Raw genomic sequence first — 17,366 nt, 5'->3', positions numbered from 1 at the left:
GTCGGTGACAAAGCTTTATCAAGAATTCAGGCTACCTTACTCCAGCTACTAAGCAGAATGGCCATTTATAACCGCAGGGATTCTTACTCAAGAGATTCACTGGACAAAAGCCTACTCCAAAACAAGGACATTTCATGCAATAAACTCAATGAGAAAAATCTACTTACTGCTAAATTTACCAATCAACAATACAAAATATATAAACCAAATTAACCCCCAGATTTCTGATAAGCAAGGGAAATCACATTTTAGAATAACCAATATTTTACATCACACGATACTACATACTCACCAGAGCTCAACCAGTCACACAAACGGTTCTAGCCTCAATAACAATGGCCTTAATAACTCTGCCTTTATCATTCCAGGAAATCAGGAAGAAAACACACAGCACTCTTGATTTTTATAAACTCCCTAAGGACAAGATCTATTCAATATTTCCCAAAAGTCAGAGAGAATTTTTAACCGTTGTGACTTAAAAGATCGACCATTTCAGATAATTTGAAGTCTTTTTAGTATTACCCTACATAATTCCTTCATTAGAAAATTACCCAAAGTGCAATAGTGCTTAATCTAAGTATTTAGATATGATTTAAAACAATAAACATAATTGGTATGTACCTTTCATGCATCTCTTTGGCTTCTCTCTCTTTCCTTTTAATTTCCAGTTCTGCAAAGAGTTTCATGGTCTGTTTGTATACTGCCTGTTTGAACTACAGGAAAATTAAGAACAAAAGAAAAGAGAGTTAAGTATTTTACCAGTACCTTGAACCAAGTACTTTTAGATGGGACCCAAGAGTAAAGTAGATCAGAACCAGGCAAGAAAAAAAGATTTTTCAAAGAACTACTTAATGATGCTGACTCTCTCTTGAGAGACAAATAACACACATACCTATGAGATTTTCTACTTTCACCATGCAAATGACACATAAGAATTTTGCTCTAGTTAAAAATATCCACTAAGAAAAAAATTCTACACCCTGTCCCACCACCTGAGATTCTGGAAGACCCCTTCCACAAAAGAGCTTCTAAAAATAATTTTTCCTTTTTTAAGATTTTTATAGTGGTAACACATATGCAACATAACATTTCACATTTCAACCACTTTCAATTATACAAGTCAGTGCTGGTAATTACAGTTACAATGTTGTACCACCATCAATACCACCCATGATTTAAACTTTCCCATCACCACAAAAAGCATTAACCACTGAGTATTAACTCCCCATTTCCCACTTCTATTCCCTCCTCAGATACTTTGTAACCTGTTTTTTGATTCTACGAATTTAGATATTTTGGCTATTTCATGTAATGAGACCAGACAATATTTATCCTTTTGTGTCTAGCTTAATATGACATCTTCAAGGTTCTTCCATGTTGTAGCATGTGTCAGAACTTCATTCCATTTTAGGGCTGAAGATATTTCATGGCATGCATATACCACATTTTATTTGTCCATTCAACTGCTGATGGGCACTTGGGTTGTTTCTACCTTTTGGCTATTGTACAGATACCTGTCAAGTCCCTGCTTTGAGTTCACTGGGGATTGCTGAACCACCCAACTGTTTTCCACAGCACCTGTACAATTATACATTCCCATCAGACATGCAGGAGGGTTCCTATGCCTCCATAGCCTCACCAATACTTGTCACTCTCTATTTTAAAAATAATAGCCATCACTGCAGGTATGAAGTGGTATCTCATTATGGATTCAATTTGCATTTCCCTAATGGCTAATGATGCTGAGTATCTTTTCATTTATCTGTTGACCATTTGTATATCAATGGAATGAAATGGAATGAAGTAAGATATATACACAGACAAAAATCATATGATGTCACTTATAAGAGATGAGTAGAAATAGCAAATCTGCAGAGACAGAAAGCAAATCAAAGGGAAGGAGGAATAGGAGGAAGGGGGAAGGGGTGGTACTTGTTTGTAAATTTTTTTTTTAATTTTTAATAAAATAAAATAGAAGTATATGTGAGGTTCATGGTTGCCACCACGGAGAGCGTAATGAACTATGCTTACAGATGGGGTGGGCAGGGAGGAACAGGGACACTGCCTTGGAGGTGGAGGTGTTGGGAGAATTTGTCAGCTGGATAAGTAAGTTTTAGGGCTTAATGAAGTATGGCGTTTTAGTCATTTATCTTTGGCATTAAAGAAAACTGGATTCAAATTCCTTTTGTGCACTGTGTGACTTTTGGCAAACTTGTCTGACCTTCATACTTCTTATTCATAAAATGGAGGTACCAGTACCTAATTAATAAAACTGATGGTAAGATTAGTTGACAGACAATGCATAGAAGATTCATAGTCCAGTGCCTGGCACCTAAGAGATACTTAATGAACGGTAACTATTATTATTAGGCATAGAAACAACAGTACAAAGGTCACATTGCAAGTGTAGAAAGAGAAATGCACACAAAATAATGTTTGACATGACTGAAGCAGGAAGTGAGACCTGTCATGTAATCAGTGAACAGACTGCACAGGTCTTAAAAGATACAATGAGTTTTATCTTATAGGTTAATGATTCTTCAGTGTTTCATTATCATAATCCTCTGTGATATAGACCCGTCTATTAAAAAAATGAATTCCAATGTTAAAAAAAAAAAATCACTTGGCTATACAAGTGAGGGTCTTTCATCTTTTTTCTTTTTCACAAATATTTTATAATTATCTATTCTGAGCCAGGCACTGAGCTAGTTACTAGGGATACAAAAGTGCTATCAGGCTGTCCAGTCTCAGGAGCTAATGGCTGTCCACCCCCTACATTATTTGTTCTCCCTTCATCTACAATCTCTTAAGAAACATGCTCACTTTATTTTGAAAACTTCCCTGTAACTAGATGTGGTCATGTAACTTAAGTTTTAGTTAAAGGGATGTAAGAAAAAGTGATGCATGTAATATCCTAGTACATTCTCAGAAGTAGGCTTACCACCTTCCTCTATTCCGCTGTTTGACGCATAGACGAAGTGATGGGACGACATCCTTACTGGCAACAAGGAAAGGAGAGGACTGAGTCCTTGGATGACACAGAGTACAGAGCTGCCACAGCAGCCCAACACCACCTCCCCAAAGACTATGACACAGGAGAAAAGAAATCTCTATCTTGTTTCATCTATCATCATTTTGGGTCTCCATTTTACGTAGCACAACTTATATTCATTCAATCTATTACACTGACTGAAACAGGTAATACAGGATCAGATAGAAAATAAAAAAGCAAAGAGCCTTTAGTAAAACCATTATATAATAATAGTCTTAAAAAGGTAAGAACAGAGATGATGATTAGAATTTATTAGAATTGCAGAAAAAAAAGTGAAGGTATATGACATAGCAGCCCCTGTCATACAAAGTTAGTAAAATCACAGTTCCTACCCCACTGGCTTTTTTTTGTTTTCCTGGCTCAACTCTTTTAATTCATATATAAAGCAATTCCCCACTGGCTTTTAATTCTTTACTTAGAAGAGATCTTCAAAAAAGAGCTTATAATCTTACTGTATCTTTAAAAGTTTTTCCCAAATACAAAGAATTTTAAACATACAAAGAAATAATGAAAATAACCCACCAAGCAGACTTAACAAAGCCTGTACCCTAAAATCAGAGAACTGGATTCAGAGCAAAGAGTAATAAAGAAAAAGGTAAAGAAAGGAGTCCCAAACCTGCTATCACTTCTCTTCAATGCTGTTACCTGCCAGGCACTGCTCAGTTAAAGTAACACTGACAAACCCTTGTCCTTAATAAGAACAAATATCAAAAGAGTGAAGGTATCTATAACAAATATTTCAATATCTTTAAAAACATTCCTAACTCTTATGGATGGTCAGTTACAGTTGATTCTCTCCTTTTTCCAGATTTTCTTTCATTGGCATGAGTTCCTTTACGATTAAAAAAAAAAAAAAGACAATTAAAAAAAGTTAGGATTCTCAACAACTTAGGAGAACCAAGGAGTTATTTGTGAGAGTCTTCAGAAAAGACTAAAGAGTGCAATTAAAGAGAAGAGAAAATAGAACTGAGGAGAAAATACTAAAATTACTGGAAGGGCAGAAACCCCAAAACGGTGGCTAACAGGGAAGATGACCTAACAGTTCTTAGTGTTACCACACAGAAGACGGGACCACTTAATGTTAGCAAAATCTCTAAACCAAGAAGTTGCAAGAAGGAAGTTTCCCTATGAGACAGCATCTCTTCTGTAAACCTTTAAGAACAGTGTAATTAGCTGCTATTATTGAAACACTGACCTAAATCAGGATAAGATAAAGATGACTTTACTTCATGCTAGTGAGGAAATTAGACTAAAATATTTAAACAGATCTCTAGACCAATCTACCACACAAAGCAACTTCACTGGATTAACCGATGCTCTCCATTTTCTCTGTAAAGTATCACCTGGCTAGTAGACAGCCATCTGCTGTTTACCAGGGGTCAGCTGTCATCATCCTCAAAGCTATTTATGCCATTTGTAATTACTATGGTAATTATGTAATTAAAAAATCACAGAAATTGATTAATGTGGTTATAAAAATAAATGCTTATTGTTTCTTTGAAAACTAAGTTAAATGCTTTAAGAAAGATTCAATAAACATGAGCCCTAAAAATAACTGCTGAAGAATTAGATTCAGGTAAGACATATCGAGAAAAAATGGAAAGAGAATCATAAATATCTAGGATATTGCTCTTGGTCTGCTTTGTTTCAAAGTACTTCAAAAGAAATTAAAGGTAGAAACTAGAGATATTTTGTATGTGTTTTGATTTATAAATTAAAATCAACTGATAACTCTAACCAAAAAGGCCATAGCCTTATATCCTAAAAAGGATGACTGAAAATAAAAAAGCATGAATGAATGTACACTTAAATTTATTTTAAGTTAAAAAAAAAAGTTTAGGGCATATATGCATCATTCCTTAGGTTTCCCTATCCTTAACTCACCAATCAATGTACCCAGTTGCACCAGATACGGTGGCTTTTCCCATACTTAACTCACCAATTCAGGATCATCTTCTTCCACATTTATAGGTTTTCCTTCCTTCTTTAATTGCTTTTTCCGCTCTTTCACCTAAAAAAAAAATTTTTTTCAATCAAAAGATGAGCACTCACACTTTCAGGTATCTATCAAGCTATATGCATATGTGTCTTTCTCTGTAGGTATATTAGATTTTAACAAAAATTCGTATTTAAAAAAAAAAAAAAAAGATGAGCCCCTTCTCTCCCTTTCTACCCCCCAAACAGCAATGCATCAAGAAAAACTAGGAACCATTGGTCTTTTTCCTATCCACACCTAAAATCCAATCTACCAGAAAGGGAACCAGCTGGGGGTTGTATTCAACTCCTCAGATCAATGCCAGATCCAAAGAGCCTTTGATATGCTGAACAGATTAACCATTTATCTTTCACAGCTTGTGGTTATGCGTTTATAGCAAAGAGAATATGCTTGTCAAGTTTTACAAGAAGTTAAAGAATTTGTGGCATTAAGGATAAATAGTATTTTTCTTGCATTTCTACAACTGCATTCTTGACATTTGTAATTTGACTCCTTTAAATCAATAATTTTCACATCACATCAAATGATGTTTTATCACTTTGGCTACCGCTGAGATCCCAACAAAATTTAAAATGACCATCCAAACAAGAGTGACTTTATTCCATTAAATAACTATTCAGTCTATCAAACCAGCAAGAAGCCAGCAAGTGCCTTCTAATCTCAAAGACCCTACTGCCCCCTTATGGTCAGGAAACCTACGGATGGCCCTTTTGCAGGCAAAACACAAAGGAAGGGCATTGCTACCACAATGATTTAAAGAGAAACTGTTAGATACTTTCCTGATTTCTATCATGATTGAACCTACAAATGCGACTGCCAATACATGACCAGCAGGATAGAGTTATGGCCCTATGACTTCTCTTTTTGCTCCTCATTTTCCTCATCTAGGCTGGACTTATTATTGGTTATAAACATGTTTCAGAATCCACAGCTCTTCCAAGGAAAGGTCATATCCATATTCACTCCGGACTGATTTATTCATATCACTGACTCTGAAACAGCTATAAGGGCCTTGAGATTCTTGCCCCAACAAATTAAAAATTAAAACAAAGACATTTCTTACCTCCACCAAGTCATATTACCATTTTTCATTACTCAAGAGATTTAAGTAATGCCCCTCAAGAGCAAAAATTAATGCCAGCTATAACTGAATTTCTTTTCTCAAGTCCTTCCCATCCCTGATATTGTTAAGTCATGTACCTTCTATTTTTTTTAAAACAATTTACTTATATCTCCTTCCTCAACCCCGTGTTCCAAATCCTTCATAGGGACAGGGACAAGAATAAAAATAAGGGTCACATATCACCACAGCTGCTCCACTTTTCCACTCTCAGAATGGAGTAAGGTGGCAACATGTGATGAGAGGCAAGAAAAGCTCCCTCCACACAAGACAGGACTGGTAGGGAAAGAGGTGGGAGTAGTGTCCTAGCCATTCCTCTCCCTGAGCTCCTGTGGTGGAGTAAAACTGTAGATACACAATACTTGTGACTACCACAACAAAGTGGTGAAGACCACATAAATGGTCACAACTTAAGCCAACAGGTATTGCTATATTACCATTTATACCCTCCTGTAAGGTGCCCAAGGCTTGCTGATACTTCCTGTTACACAGCAGTACTATAAATACTTACAGTGTGTTCCACGTATTCTTTTCCTGCCTGAATTACATCCAGGGCCCTCTTCTTTTGTTCCTGATCCAGTAGCAACTTGTAAGCTTTGTCCACAGCTAATGCAAAACATTGAAATTAACTGTTTCTGCAAACACCCTCTGAAAGTCTGAACTATACTCAGGCATCATAAATGGATTTGTGCTGTCTGAAAAGCATTCCCTTCTTTGTCAAATTATTTACTGTTGTTAAACTAAAAAACAATCAACTATAGCAATGATTTTCCTTGAGAGCCTTGGAAAAAATTATGTACACAAGACTAAATACACCAAATCTAGAGTTAATTCAGAGATAAAATATTTCCAATATTTTTTATGTTCAAAAGAAAAAAAGATCCTATGCAATAACAGTCTTTGTTGGCACATAAATGTTTTAACAAAACAAAGTTAAGGTCTACTTCTTAAACAGCAACACTGTGCTTTGGAAGGACAACTGTTCTACTGAAAACCACAGCTTTTTCATGACCTGAGGACAAAACTATAACACTCCTTTCTTGATCCAGGACAACAAACAGTCTCTAGCATTGACAATATATGACTCATAAGCAGGTAAATGTACAAATACCTTCAAAAGCCTTTTGTGCTCGGTCAGCATCATCTTGATTCTTGTCAGGATGCACCAATATGGACAACTGCAATAACAGAAAAGTTAGGTCTGTCAATAAGAAGAACACTGAGTCACTATTGGCCTGCACTATCTCTCTTTATAACCAAAAGCACCAAGGTATTCTGTGGCAAAAAAAGAAAAGACTATCTCAGCCAAAAGCATTTTTAAAAAATTATTAAATCTCATAAACGCACAGAAGTACTGGTCTTTAACAAAATTCAAGCACCAAAAGGTAAGTGGCATCTGTACTTTTTAAAACCTCTACTAGATTGGGTACGATAGTAAAGAAGTATTGTTAAATTTGTTAGTGTGATAAGCAACCACATAAGTAAATGTCTATTCTAATAGAGGACACACGCTGATAGGGGTGAAGTGTCACAGTGTCCATAATTTACTTTACAATGATTCAGTCAAAAATATACAGTTAATGAATCAAACTGTTACATGTAAGTGGTGGGTATATGGTATTCATTGTTCTGGTCTTCTTTTTAAATGTAATTTTTTTCAAAATAAAAAAGTTTAAAAAAAAAAAACCCTGACAGGTGAGTCACACAGCCAGGGTTAAAAACCACTGACTACTGTCAGTAGCAGATAGAAACCAACTATTTAGGACAAGGGAACTGTGTCAGGGGGATAATAGCAAGTGGAAATCTAATGCTAAGTCTAGCATTACTGGAGCCAGAATCCTGGGTTCTAACTCCAATCCCAATCACTAACTAGGTATAAGACTTTGAGCAACTCACTTAACCTATCTCCACCTCAATTTCCTCCTCTGTAAATGGGACAATACAAGGTACAAATATCTACCTAGTCTGAGTACCATATCTAGGTACATCTAACTGCGCTGTTATAAGGATAAAATGAAATATTGCAAGTAAGTACTTAGCATAATGTCTAAAACACAATCCTAGTTAGCATATATTGAGGGTATAAGCACTTACTGTTTATTATCTCACTTAATCCTTATTAGTGATCCTCACTAATCACTACCCCATCAGGTAGGCACTATTATTTGCATTTTAGAAATGAGCAAACAGATACAAGAAGGAGGAAAGTAACTTGCCCAAGTTCACATCGCTTGTTAAGTGGTAAGGCCAAGATTTTAACTCAAGTCATGTCACTCTATAACCCACACCCTTAACCATCAGACCATACAAATGACTCATTAAGAACCCTTATTGAGTTTTCCACATGGCAACATAAAAAGTTGTTTTGACTAAGGGCTCGAATGCCTGCTTATTAAATTGGGAAAGACTGCTAATGTACTACATTAGGAAACTTCAAATTTTAGAAAAAGGAAAAAAAAAAAGGTGAACATAAATACAGGGTAGAAATCAGGAAGGGAAAAAGGCTTAAAGTTAATAATAATAATAGGAAATGACTGAGTAGATAAGCATGAAAAAAAATCTTAGCAGATCAGAAGATGATTATGAGTTAGCAATGTGGAAGCAATTACTGTATTGAAGAAGCAAGTGTAACACTGGATATTTACAAGTATATTATGCAGGAGTTGAGAATTATATTCAGCACTGGTCAGGTCCTACCAAACAAGGAGAGAGAGAGAGAGAGAGAGAGAGTGTGTGTGTGTGTGTGTGTGTGTGTGTGTGTGTGTGTGTGTGTGTGTGTGTGTGTAAAGAAATTGGAAAAATTAAAAAAAAAAGTTGTGAAATGCACGTAGGAATTTAGGAAATGCAATTTGCAAAGGCAGATTACAGGGAGAACAATTATTCAATTCACAGGGAAAAAGTTGGGGATTACTCAGTTGTCAAAACTGGAAGGCTTTTAAAAATGTTATCATAAAACAACCTGGAGTCCAGAATAGGAACAAGGCGTTGTAATTCTGTATAGCTTAATGTAATACCTGGATACATCTCAGACTATGGTGAACTGATAATTATAAAGTATTGGTAGAGTCCTTTGAGGATCCGAAGGAAAAAAAAAGAATGGAATTAAACTCTCCCATCTGGAAAATCAGGGTTCCCTCTCAACCACTGGAGATTCCCAAGAAACGAGGCCAAGCCCTTAATTCTGAGGCTTGCCTTATGAAACTTATTTCTGCAGCTGAGAAGCTAAGACTACCTACAACAAGGCCTAACAGATGCTTCAAGAAAACCTCTTTTGTTGCTCATGTGTCCTTTCTCTCTGCAAGGAAAATCATTATCCTCCCCACTATGTGGGACATAATATTCAGGGGGAAAGTCTCCCTGACAATGTGGGGCATGACTCTCAGGGATGAGTTTGGCTCTGGCACCATAGGATTGACAATGCATTCCTTACCAAAAGATGTGTAATAAAGTAAGGCATCAGTGGCTAAGAGAGATAAAATGGAGTCAAGAGGCTATTCTGTGGGACAGAACAGTCTCTTCAATAAATGGTGCCTAAAGAACTGGATATCCATATGCAAAAGAATGAAAGAAGACCTATATCTCACACCCTACACAAAAGTTAACTCAAAATGGATCTAAGATCTAAACATTAGGTCTAAGACCATAAAACAGTTAGAGGAAAATGTAGGGAGATATCTTATGAATCTTACAATTGGAGGTGGTTTTATGGATCTTAAACCTAAAGCAAGAGCACTGAAGAAGGAAATAAATAAATGGGAACTCCTCAAAATTAAACACTTTTGTGCATCAAAGAACTTCATCAAGAAAGTAGAAAGACAGCCTACACAATGGGAAACAATATTTGTAAATGACATATCAGATAAAGGTCTAGTATCCAGAATTTATAAAGAGATTGTTCAACTCAACAACAAAAAGACAGCCAACCCAATTACAAAATGGGAAAAAGACTTGAATAGACACCTCTCAGAGGAGGAAATACAAATGGCCAAAAGGCACATGAAGAGATGCTCAATGTCCCTGGCCATTAGAGAAATGCAAATCAAAACCACAATGAGATATCATCTCACACCCACCAGAATGGCCATTATCAACAAAACAGAAAATGACAAGTGCTGGAGAGGATGCGGTGAAAGAGGCACACTTATCCACTGTTGGTGGGAATGTCAAATGGTGCAACCACTGTGGAAGGCAGTTTGGCGGTTCCTCAAAAAGCTGAATATAGAATTGCCATATGACCCAGCAATACCATTGCTGGGAATCTACTCAAAGGAATTAAGGGCAAAAACTCAAACGGACATTTGCACACCAATGTTTATAGCAGCGTTATTTACAATTGCAAAGAGATGGAAACAGCCAAAATGTCCATCAACAGACGAGTGGCTAAACAAACTGTGGTATATACATACGATGGAATATTATGCAGCTTTAAGACAGGATAAAATTATGAAGCATGTAATAACATGGATGGACCTAGAGAACATTATGCTAAGTGAGTCTAGCCAAAAACTAAAAGACAAATACTGTATGGTCCCAATGATGTGAATCAACATTCGAGAATAAACTTGGAATATGTCAGCAGGAGTTAGAAACAGGGTATGATAATGGGTAATTGGAGCTGATGGGATACAGACTGTGCAACAGGACTAGATACAAAACTCAAAATGGACAGCACAATAATACCTAATTGTAAAGTAATCATGTTAAAACACTGAATGAAGCTGCATCCAAGCTATAGGTTTTTGTTTTGTTTTGTTTTGTTTTTACTATTATTACTTTTATTTTTTTCTCTATATTAACATTCTATATCTTTTTCGGTTGTGTTGCTAGTTCTTCTAAACCGATGCAAATGTACTAAGAAACGATGATCATGCATCTATGTGATGATGTTAAGAATTACTGATTGCATATGTAGAATGGTATGATTTCTAAATGTTGGGTTAATTTCTTTTTTTCCGTTAATTAATAAAAAAAAAAAAAGAGGCTATTCTGGAGGCTACTCTAATGCAAGCCTCAGTTAAATAGTGTTAATTGCCATGGTTTGCTAAACCCCCAATCAACATCATTCCTGTTAACTCTTAAGAACACCTAGGGCTCAAACTGAGACTCTATTACAATGTCATGCACTAAGTTTGCTTTCCTGGAATCTATCATTTCCAGAGGGTTTCTAGGCCAGATAAATCCTGAAACCCAGAAAGACCAGCCTCTCCAAGACTATCAACTACTTACATCCCCCTATCCTTAACTGTCAACACCCCTTTCAACATGAAAAAGTCTTAACAGGCATTCCCTAAAGATTCCCATAGATTGGGAGAAGGATCAAAGGAGAAGGAGTTATAACAGAGAAAACAGGATTTAACAAATGAGTATGACTACTGGTATTTCTTCTAGCCTCCAGTATTTTGGAGCAGCTAGAAGGAAAAATCTGAAATAGTGGAATGGTAACCCATAACAGACTCTGAATTCTGTTCTAAAACTACTTGAAGTATACTTTGAAAATTACTGCTTTTTCTTTCTCTTCTTTGTATTTATATTTCACAATTAAAAATGTTATTATAAAATTTTGTAGCTCAAGTTATTAAACATTAGAATGGGATCTTTTTTCCTGGAGAACTTTCAAAAAGCAATCTTTATATTAAATCATGTATCTTTTGGTTATTCATTTAACTTAGTAAAAGATGAAATTACTGCAATGTGGTAAAGATAAAAAAATCGTTACGACATTTCTTCACCAGTGCCACACCATTCTTTGGGCCCTCTGCTGGAAAAGTACAATCAAGTCTCAAATAATGCCTTTTTAATTGTATCCCCTAGTATTACAGATGTAGGACAGTTCTGTATCATACCTCTGTGAAATGTAAAATATCTTGTACCTGTTTTTATATGTAGTAGTGACCATACTCTATCAGACCTGTTTTTTGTTGTGGTTGTTAATGAAAATTAAGCTTTATTACATCAAGTAATAAATATATACAAAGATACAAACAGTTTTAATCATTTTTTTGGACATTTTGATCAACTTACAGGAAACACAGAACTGAAATCTACATATAGTCTCAGTATAAAAATTCTCAGAGATCCCTGTTAGGTATGATAGGTTGTTCTTGCTTCTCTATTTATAATGTGCACTTTTAACTGACTTCAAAGCACTAACATTCATGCAAATGCTTAATCAAAAAAGAGTTTCATTAAGCAGAATCTATACCATATTGCCAAACGACTGCCAAGTAAAATACGCTGTTAGCATTTCCTAAAAACCAAGGATTCTGTTTTTAGCTGTGATAAGGAACAAGAACAATTTAGGTCACATAAATCTATTCAAAAGAGAAGATTAAAGTGAGATTCTGGTATCATGGAGTCAATCTACAGTGTGATGATAGGTAACCTTTTTATTTAAAAACAAAAACAAAAACAGAACTGGATACTTCCTAACTATTTAAAATGCAAATTCAAGTCACCTGCAAAATCTTTTCTCAAGCTTAAAGTCTGTATATTCAGAGCCTAGTGAACCATGGGAGGGAAACTAGAAGAAATAAACTGTTGACATTTTTAAAACAAGCGTTCATATGAACAGCGGAGATGAAACCTAACCTCTCATCTTGTAAAATGATGGGAAGCCTTCAAAGCTAACAAGGTAGCTAGGATCTGGCATTCAATTCTGTTTCAGCCAAGCACTTCTGAACCAGCCCTCCAAAGTGAATGATGCCTCATTTCAGTCTCTCCACTGCTTTCTTGCTCCATGCTGTAGGTTAGGTTCTGGTTTCAACTTGGCCAGGTGATGATGCCCAGTTGTCTGGTCAGGCAAGCACTGGTCAGACCTGTTTTTAATCACATTATTCTAGAATTTTTTTCTTTCCAGATGATGATTGAGAAGCTAATAAGAAATGGTGCCAGGCACTATAACAGTAAAAGAACTTGCTGTTTTCTGGGATTTTTGTTTTTTACTTTTCTTTTTTTTTCAAACATACAAACATGAACATTTTTACTATATGATCATTCCATTTTTGGTATATAAACAACAACTTACAATATCATCACATAGTTATATATTCATCACCATGATCACCTCTCAGAAACTTTCTTTTTTTTTAACAGATGCTGGATGTTGCTATAATTTTGTTCAGTTGACTGCAGAACCTGGAAAAGCTGTTGAGGCTATTGATGCATAACCTACTGCTATTTTTTTATATAAATAAATACAGTTAAATATATATATATATATATATATATATATAATTTGAATTTTTGGAAACTTTAGCTGTACGGTCAACTTTGGAAAAAGTATCCCAGTTATACCACGTTGAGTTAGCATTGCACAAAAATTAACAGCCATATTGCTCTAACAACATTAAACTTATTTTTTTCCATTTGTACAGGGGTAACACTGTATTAAATATGTAAGATCTTATCAACATGGGTTTGATTACAGAAACTAATAAAGTATTCTCTAAATAATGAAAAAAATATTGCTATGAATCATTTGATTTGTTTTTTCCTAGAAGCCATGACTCCAGATAAACTCTATTATTCTACCTTTTACTTCTACCTCTTAATTAAGGGGCTAGAGAGAATCTTTTTTCTTTTCCTTCAGGCCCTGACTCTTCCTGTTACCATCATCATCTCCTTTCTTTTCCAAGCTATCATTATATCCTTAGGAACCAAGCACCAAAACACCAGAGACCAGCATTTCTACCTCAGAATTTTATTGGGTTGTGGGTTACAGTAGTGTTCTTGAGCTGAGCTCACACGCACGTGGTCATCTGGGGCCTAGGGTGGCTCTTTGCAAAGCTGAGGCGCACACCAAGGAAAACAGGCAGGTCAGGGGCCCTGTCAGCCCCCTCAGGCTTCTGGTTGAGTTCTCATCAATGCTTGTCTCCCCAGCATGATGAGGGACAGTATCAGAGACACATCTAATGGGGACTCACATGGGCACCAACATTTTTTGCTTCAATCCTCCCACCCCAAAGTCAACTCTTGACCCGGTACATAGGAGATCCTTCACCAAGATATCTTCTTGCAAGAAAGATGACTTGGAAACATGGGAGGTAGAAGGGAGGGGCGATAGGAGGAACACAAGCAAGCAGATCTCCTTGTCTGATTGCCTATAGTAAAGACTTTTGAGCTATATACCTGGGGCCTGGAAGAAATTGTGCACTACAGGTTCTACCCTTCTTTAGGAATTAGAAGCAAGGACAGATGCAAACTGAAAGCCTTTATCAGCCTATCAACCTTCTGGTGGTCTTTAGATAATGATCTAAAGAAATAAATTTACATTTATAATTAGAGGACAATTTTGAAACTACACACTGTTTACGAGGGTCACCCACCAAGGAGCAGGGAAGGTTAGAGACTGCTGGGCACAGAATGAAAACACTTTGGGCAGTTCCTAATCCCTTTTTACCCTTGCTTTTGCTAATCCCACCATTCAGCTTCAGGTAGGGAGAGGAGAGAGCCAGATTATTTGGGGGATCCTAAAGTGGCACAGAGACCAGTTACCAGGATCCTGTTCCTTGCAGAAGTGCTAGTGGCAGCTAAGTTGCAACTGCTGCCTTGGTATAACCAGGAGAGGGGGAGCTCAGAAGAGCAGACAGTCTCTGCCTACTATTCTCATGGAGGCCTTGAGGTCCACAAGCCTTGGCCTGTCCAGGATACAAGTGCTCCAGAGTAGTGGACAGCTTGAGCAACGAGGGCAAGGCCTACTTTCTACCATAGCTTAGGAATGAACAGTTGATGTTGTCAGCGTCCAATGGGTCTCCAGGCCAGGGAAGCTGATGTACAGCAATACCTTGTTGAGACTATCATTCAGTGTGTCCAGAACCAGGCCTGTGGCTTGGGGAACCTGACTCAGGGACTTCCATATCTGAGCAGGGTGCAGCTGCTGTGATATTCTGTTCACAGGTAAGGTATGGTCATTAAATTATCTAAGATTTGGGGCGGGCCGCGGTGGCTCAGCGGGCAAAGTGCTTGCCTGCTATGCCGGAGGACCTCGGTTCGATTCCCGGCCCCAGCCCATGTAACAAACAAACAAAATACAATAAAACAAGAAAATGTTTAAAGATGTTTCCCTTCCTTCCATCCTTCCTTCCTTCTCTCTGTCTTTCCTTCCCTTCCTCCCTCTAAAAAAAAAAAAAAAAAAAAAATTATCTAAGATTTTAAAGTCATTATGTTTTTTTTAAAAGAACAGTTACATAACTCTTAAGCTAAAAGAAAAAAAAGTTAAATTTTGGTCACACATGAGTCCCGGGGTATAAACCTCCCTGACAATGTGGGACAAAAATCCAAGAATGAGCTGGGACTCAGCATCAAGGGATCGAGAAAGCCTTTTCGACTGAAAGGGGGAAGAGAGAAATGAGACAAAATAAGGTGTCAGTGGCTGAGAGATTTCAAACAGAGTCGAGAGGTTATCCTGGAGGTTATTCTTATGCATTTTATAGATATCACCTTGTTAGATTAAGGTGTATTAGGCTAGAAGGAAGTACCTGAAACTGTAGAGCTGTGTTCCAACAGCCGTGTTTCATGAAGATGACTGTAAATGATATACCTTTCACAATGTGCCTATGTGATTGTGAAAACCCTGTGTGTGATGCTTTTATCTATAGTATGGACACATGAATAAAACATATGGATTAAAAATAAATAAATAATAGGGGGAAAAATGTTAAAATTAAAAAATATATACACCGGATAGATGAAAATACTAGTAGTCAATGAGAGGGAGGGGTATGGCATGTATGAGTTTTTTCTTTTTCTTTCTTTTTCTGGAGTGATGCAAATGTGCTAAAAAATGATCATAGTGATGAATATACAACTATGTGATGATACATGAGCTACTGAATGTACACCATGCATATGTCAAGAATCTATGTGCTTGTATGCTGTATCAATAAAAATTTTTTTAAAAATTTGGTCACAAATTACCAAGTCATAATAGCAAGTCCTAAGAGAAACATTTAATGCATTTTCAAAATATTCAAACACTATCTATTGTAGGAAAATAGTACTATACCTGCCGAAACCTTTTTTTTATTTCCTCATCTGTCACTTCAGGATCTATTTGAAGAACCTGGAAGAATCAAAATCAAAACCGTAAAAGAGATTAAAATAATTTATAAATTTAGGAGGTGCCCAGTATTTATTCATATTATATTCATCACCCAGTACAATATCCTATATTCTAGAATAGTGGCTGGCACACAGTTGTAAAAATTGCTCAAAAAATATGGATGAGCAAATCATTCATAAAATAATAGCTATATTGTTCTAGAGTCCTCAATTAATACAATACTTATTTTCACTTCATCAGAAAAAAACACCCACAGACATGTCTCCACATCATGAGAAAATGTTGCGTTTTTCCTTCATTTATTAAGAAAAGTTTCCCCGACTTTTTTTTATAAGTGTGGAGAAAGCAAAACAACTCAAAAGGGAAAAATTTAAGCTGGCTACCTGATTTTCAACAATTCAGAAATGCCTCCTTAGCTTTAATTTACATGGCCTACTGGTTTTCAACCCAGAATAAACATCAGAATCACCTGGGGAAACCTGGGATCAAGGACTGGAAACTGAATTCGCACAATTACTCCATACAGTAGAGTTCTACTCTATACGCCCGATACAAGGCCAAATGTAAACAACAGAACATCGGTATCTTTCAAGCAATACTACTTTTAAAACATGTAAATTTAATCAGTCTTCTCCAGCCCTGAGTAACTTGGTGTTGACATTTCTCTTCAAGGATTCTGACCCATCACCACAAATACATTCATCAAACATTATACAATAGCTACTACCTGCTGGACACACTGCTATTTACCAGAAATGTAAAGACATTTTTTTAATTACCACATGGTGAGTACTTTTTAAAGAAGAGAAGCTATACATAAGCATATATGAAATCGTAGTGCAGTCCAAGGATTCAATATAACATCTATTCTTTATTTGGTATTCAAGGTCAAAGGAAAGAGCTGAAAAGGCAAAGGATGAGAATTGTTTGTTAGAAATACAGAACAGGCCTTGTATCAGTTTCACTGCATCAGAATTAATATCTTAACAAGATCCCCAGGTGATTTATATGCACATTAAAATTTGAGAAACACTGGTAGGGAAAGCTGATGGAGATTAAAAATAACCACATTCCAAAGGTAGAAGTGAGGATCAGTTATTAAGGGGCGTAGGGGTTGGGGTGGTAAAGAGAAAAAAGC

General features: G+C 36.4%; 1 protein-coding gene across 2 annotated transcripts in view; it reads right to left on the bottom strand.

Annotated features, from left to right (window-relative positions):
* DNAJC8 (DnaJ heat shock protein family (Hsp40) member C8) overlaps window positions 1-17,366 on the bottom strand; it is a 30,801-nt gene that overhangs the window by 2,256 nt on the left and 11,179 nt on the right. Inside the window, exons 3-7 of one of the 2 annotated variants that reach the window (XM_077150627.1) lie at window positions 16,172-16,228; window positions 7,280-7,346; window positions 6,680-6,774; window positions 4,992-5,063; window positions 622-713 (exon numbers count right to left, since the gene is read on the bottom strand). In XM_077150627.1, the coding sequence (XP_077006742.1) occupies window positions 622-713; window positions 4,992-5,063; window positions 6,680-6,774; window positions 7,280-7,346; window positions 16,172-16,228 (383 nt within the window). The remainder of the gene's footprint in view (window positions 1-621; window positions 714-4,991; window positions 5,064-6,679; window positions 6,775-7,279; window positions 7,347-16,171; window positions 16,229-17,366) is intronic. The other variant, XM_077150628.1, reaches the window with a different exon arrangement.

Source organism: Tamandua tetradactyla, chromosome 2 (genome assembly GCF_023851605.1).
Source record: "Tamandua tetradactyla isolate mTamTet1 chromosome 2, mTamTet1.pri, whole genome shotgun sequence".
NCBI lineage: Eukaryota > Metazoa > Chordata > Mammalia > Pilosa > Myrmecophagidae > Tamandua > Tamandua tetradactyla.
The sequence above is the reverse complement of the archived record's forward strand: the minus strand, read 5'-3'. Positions and strand labels throughout refer to the sequence as shown.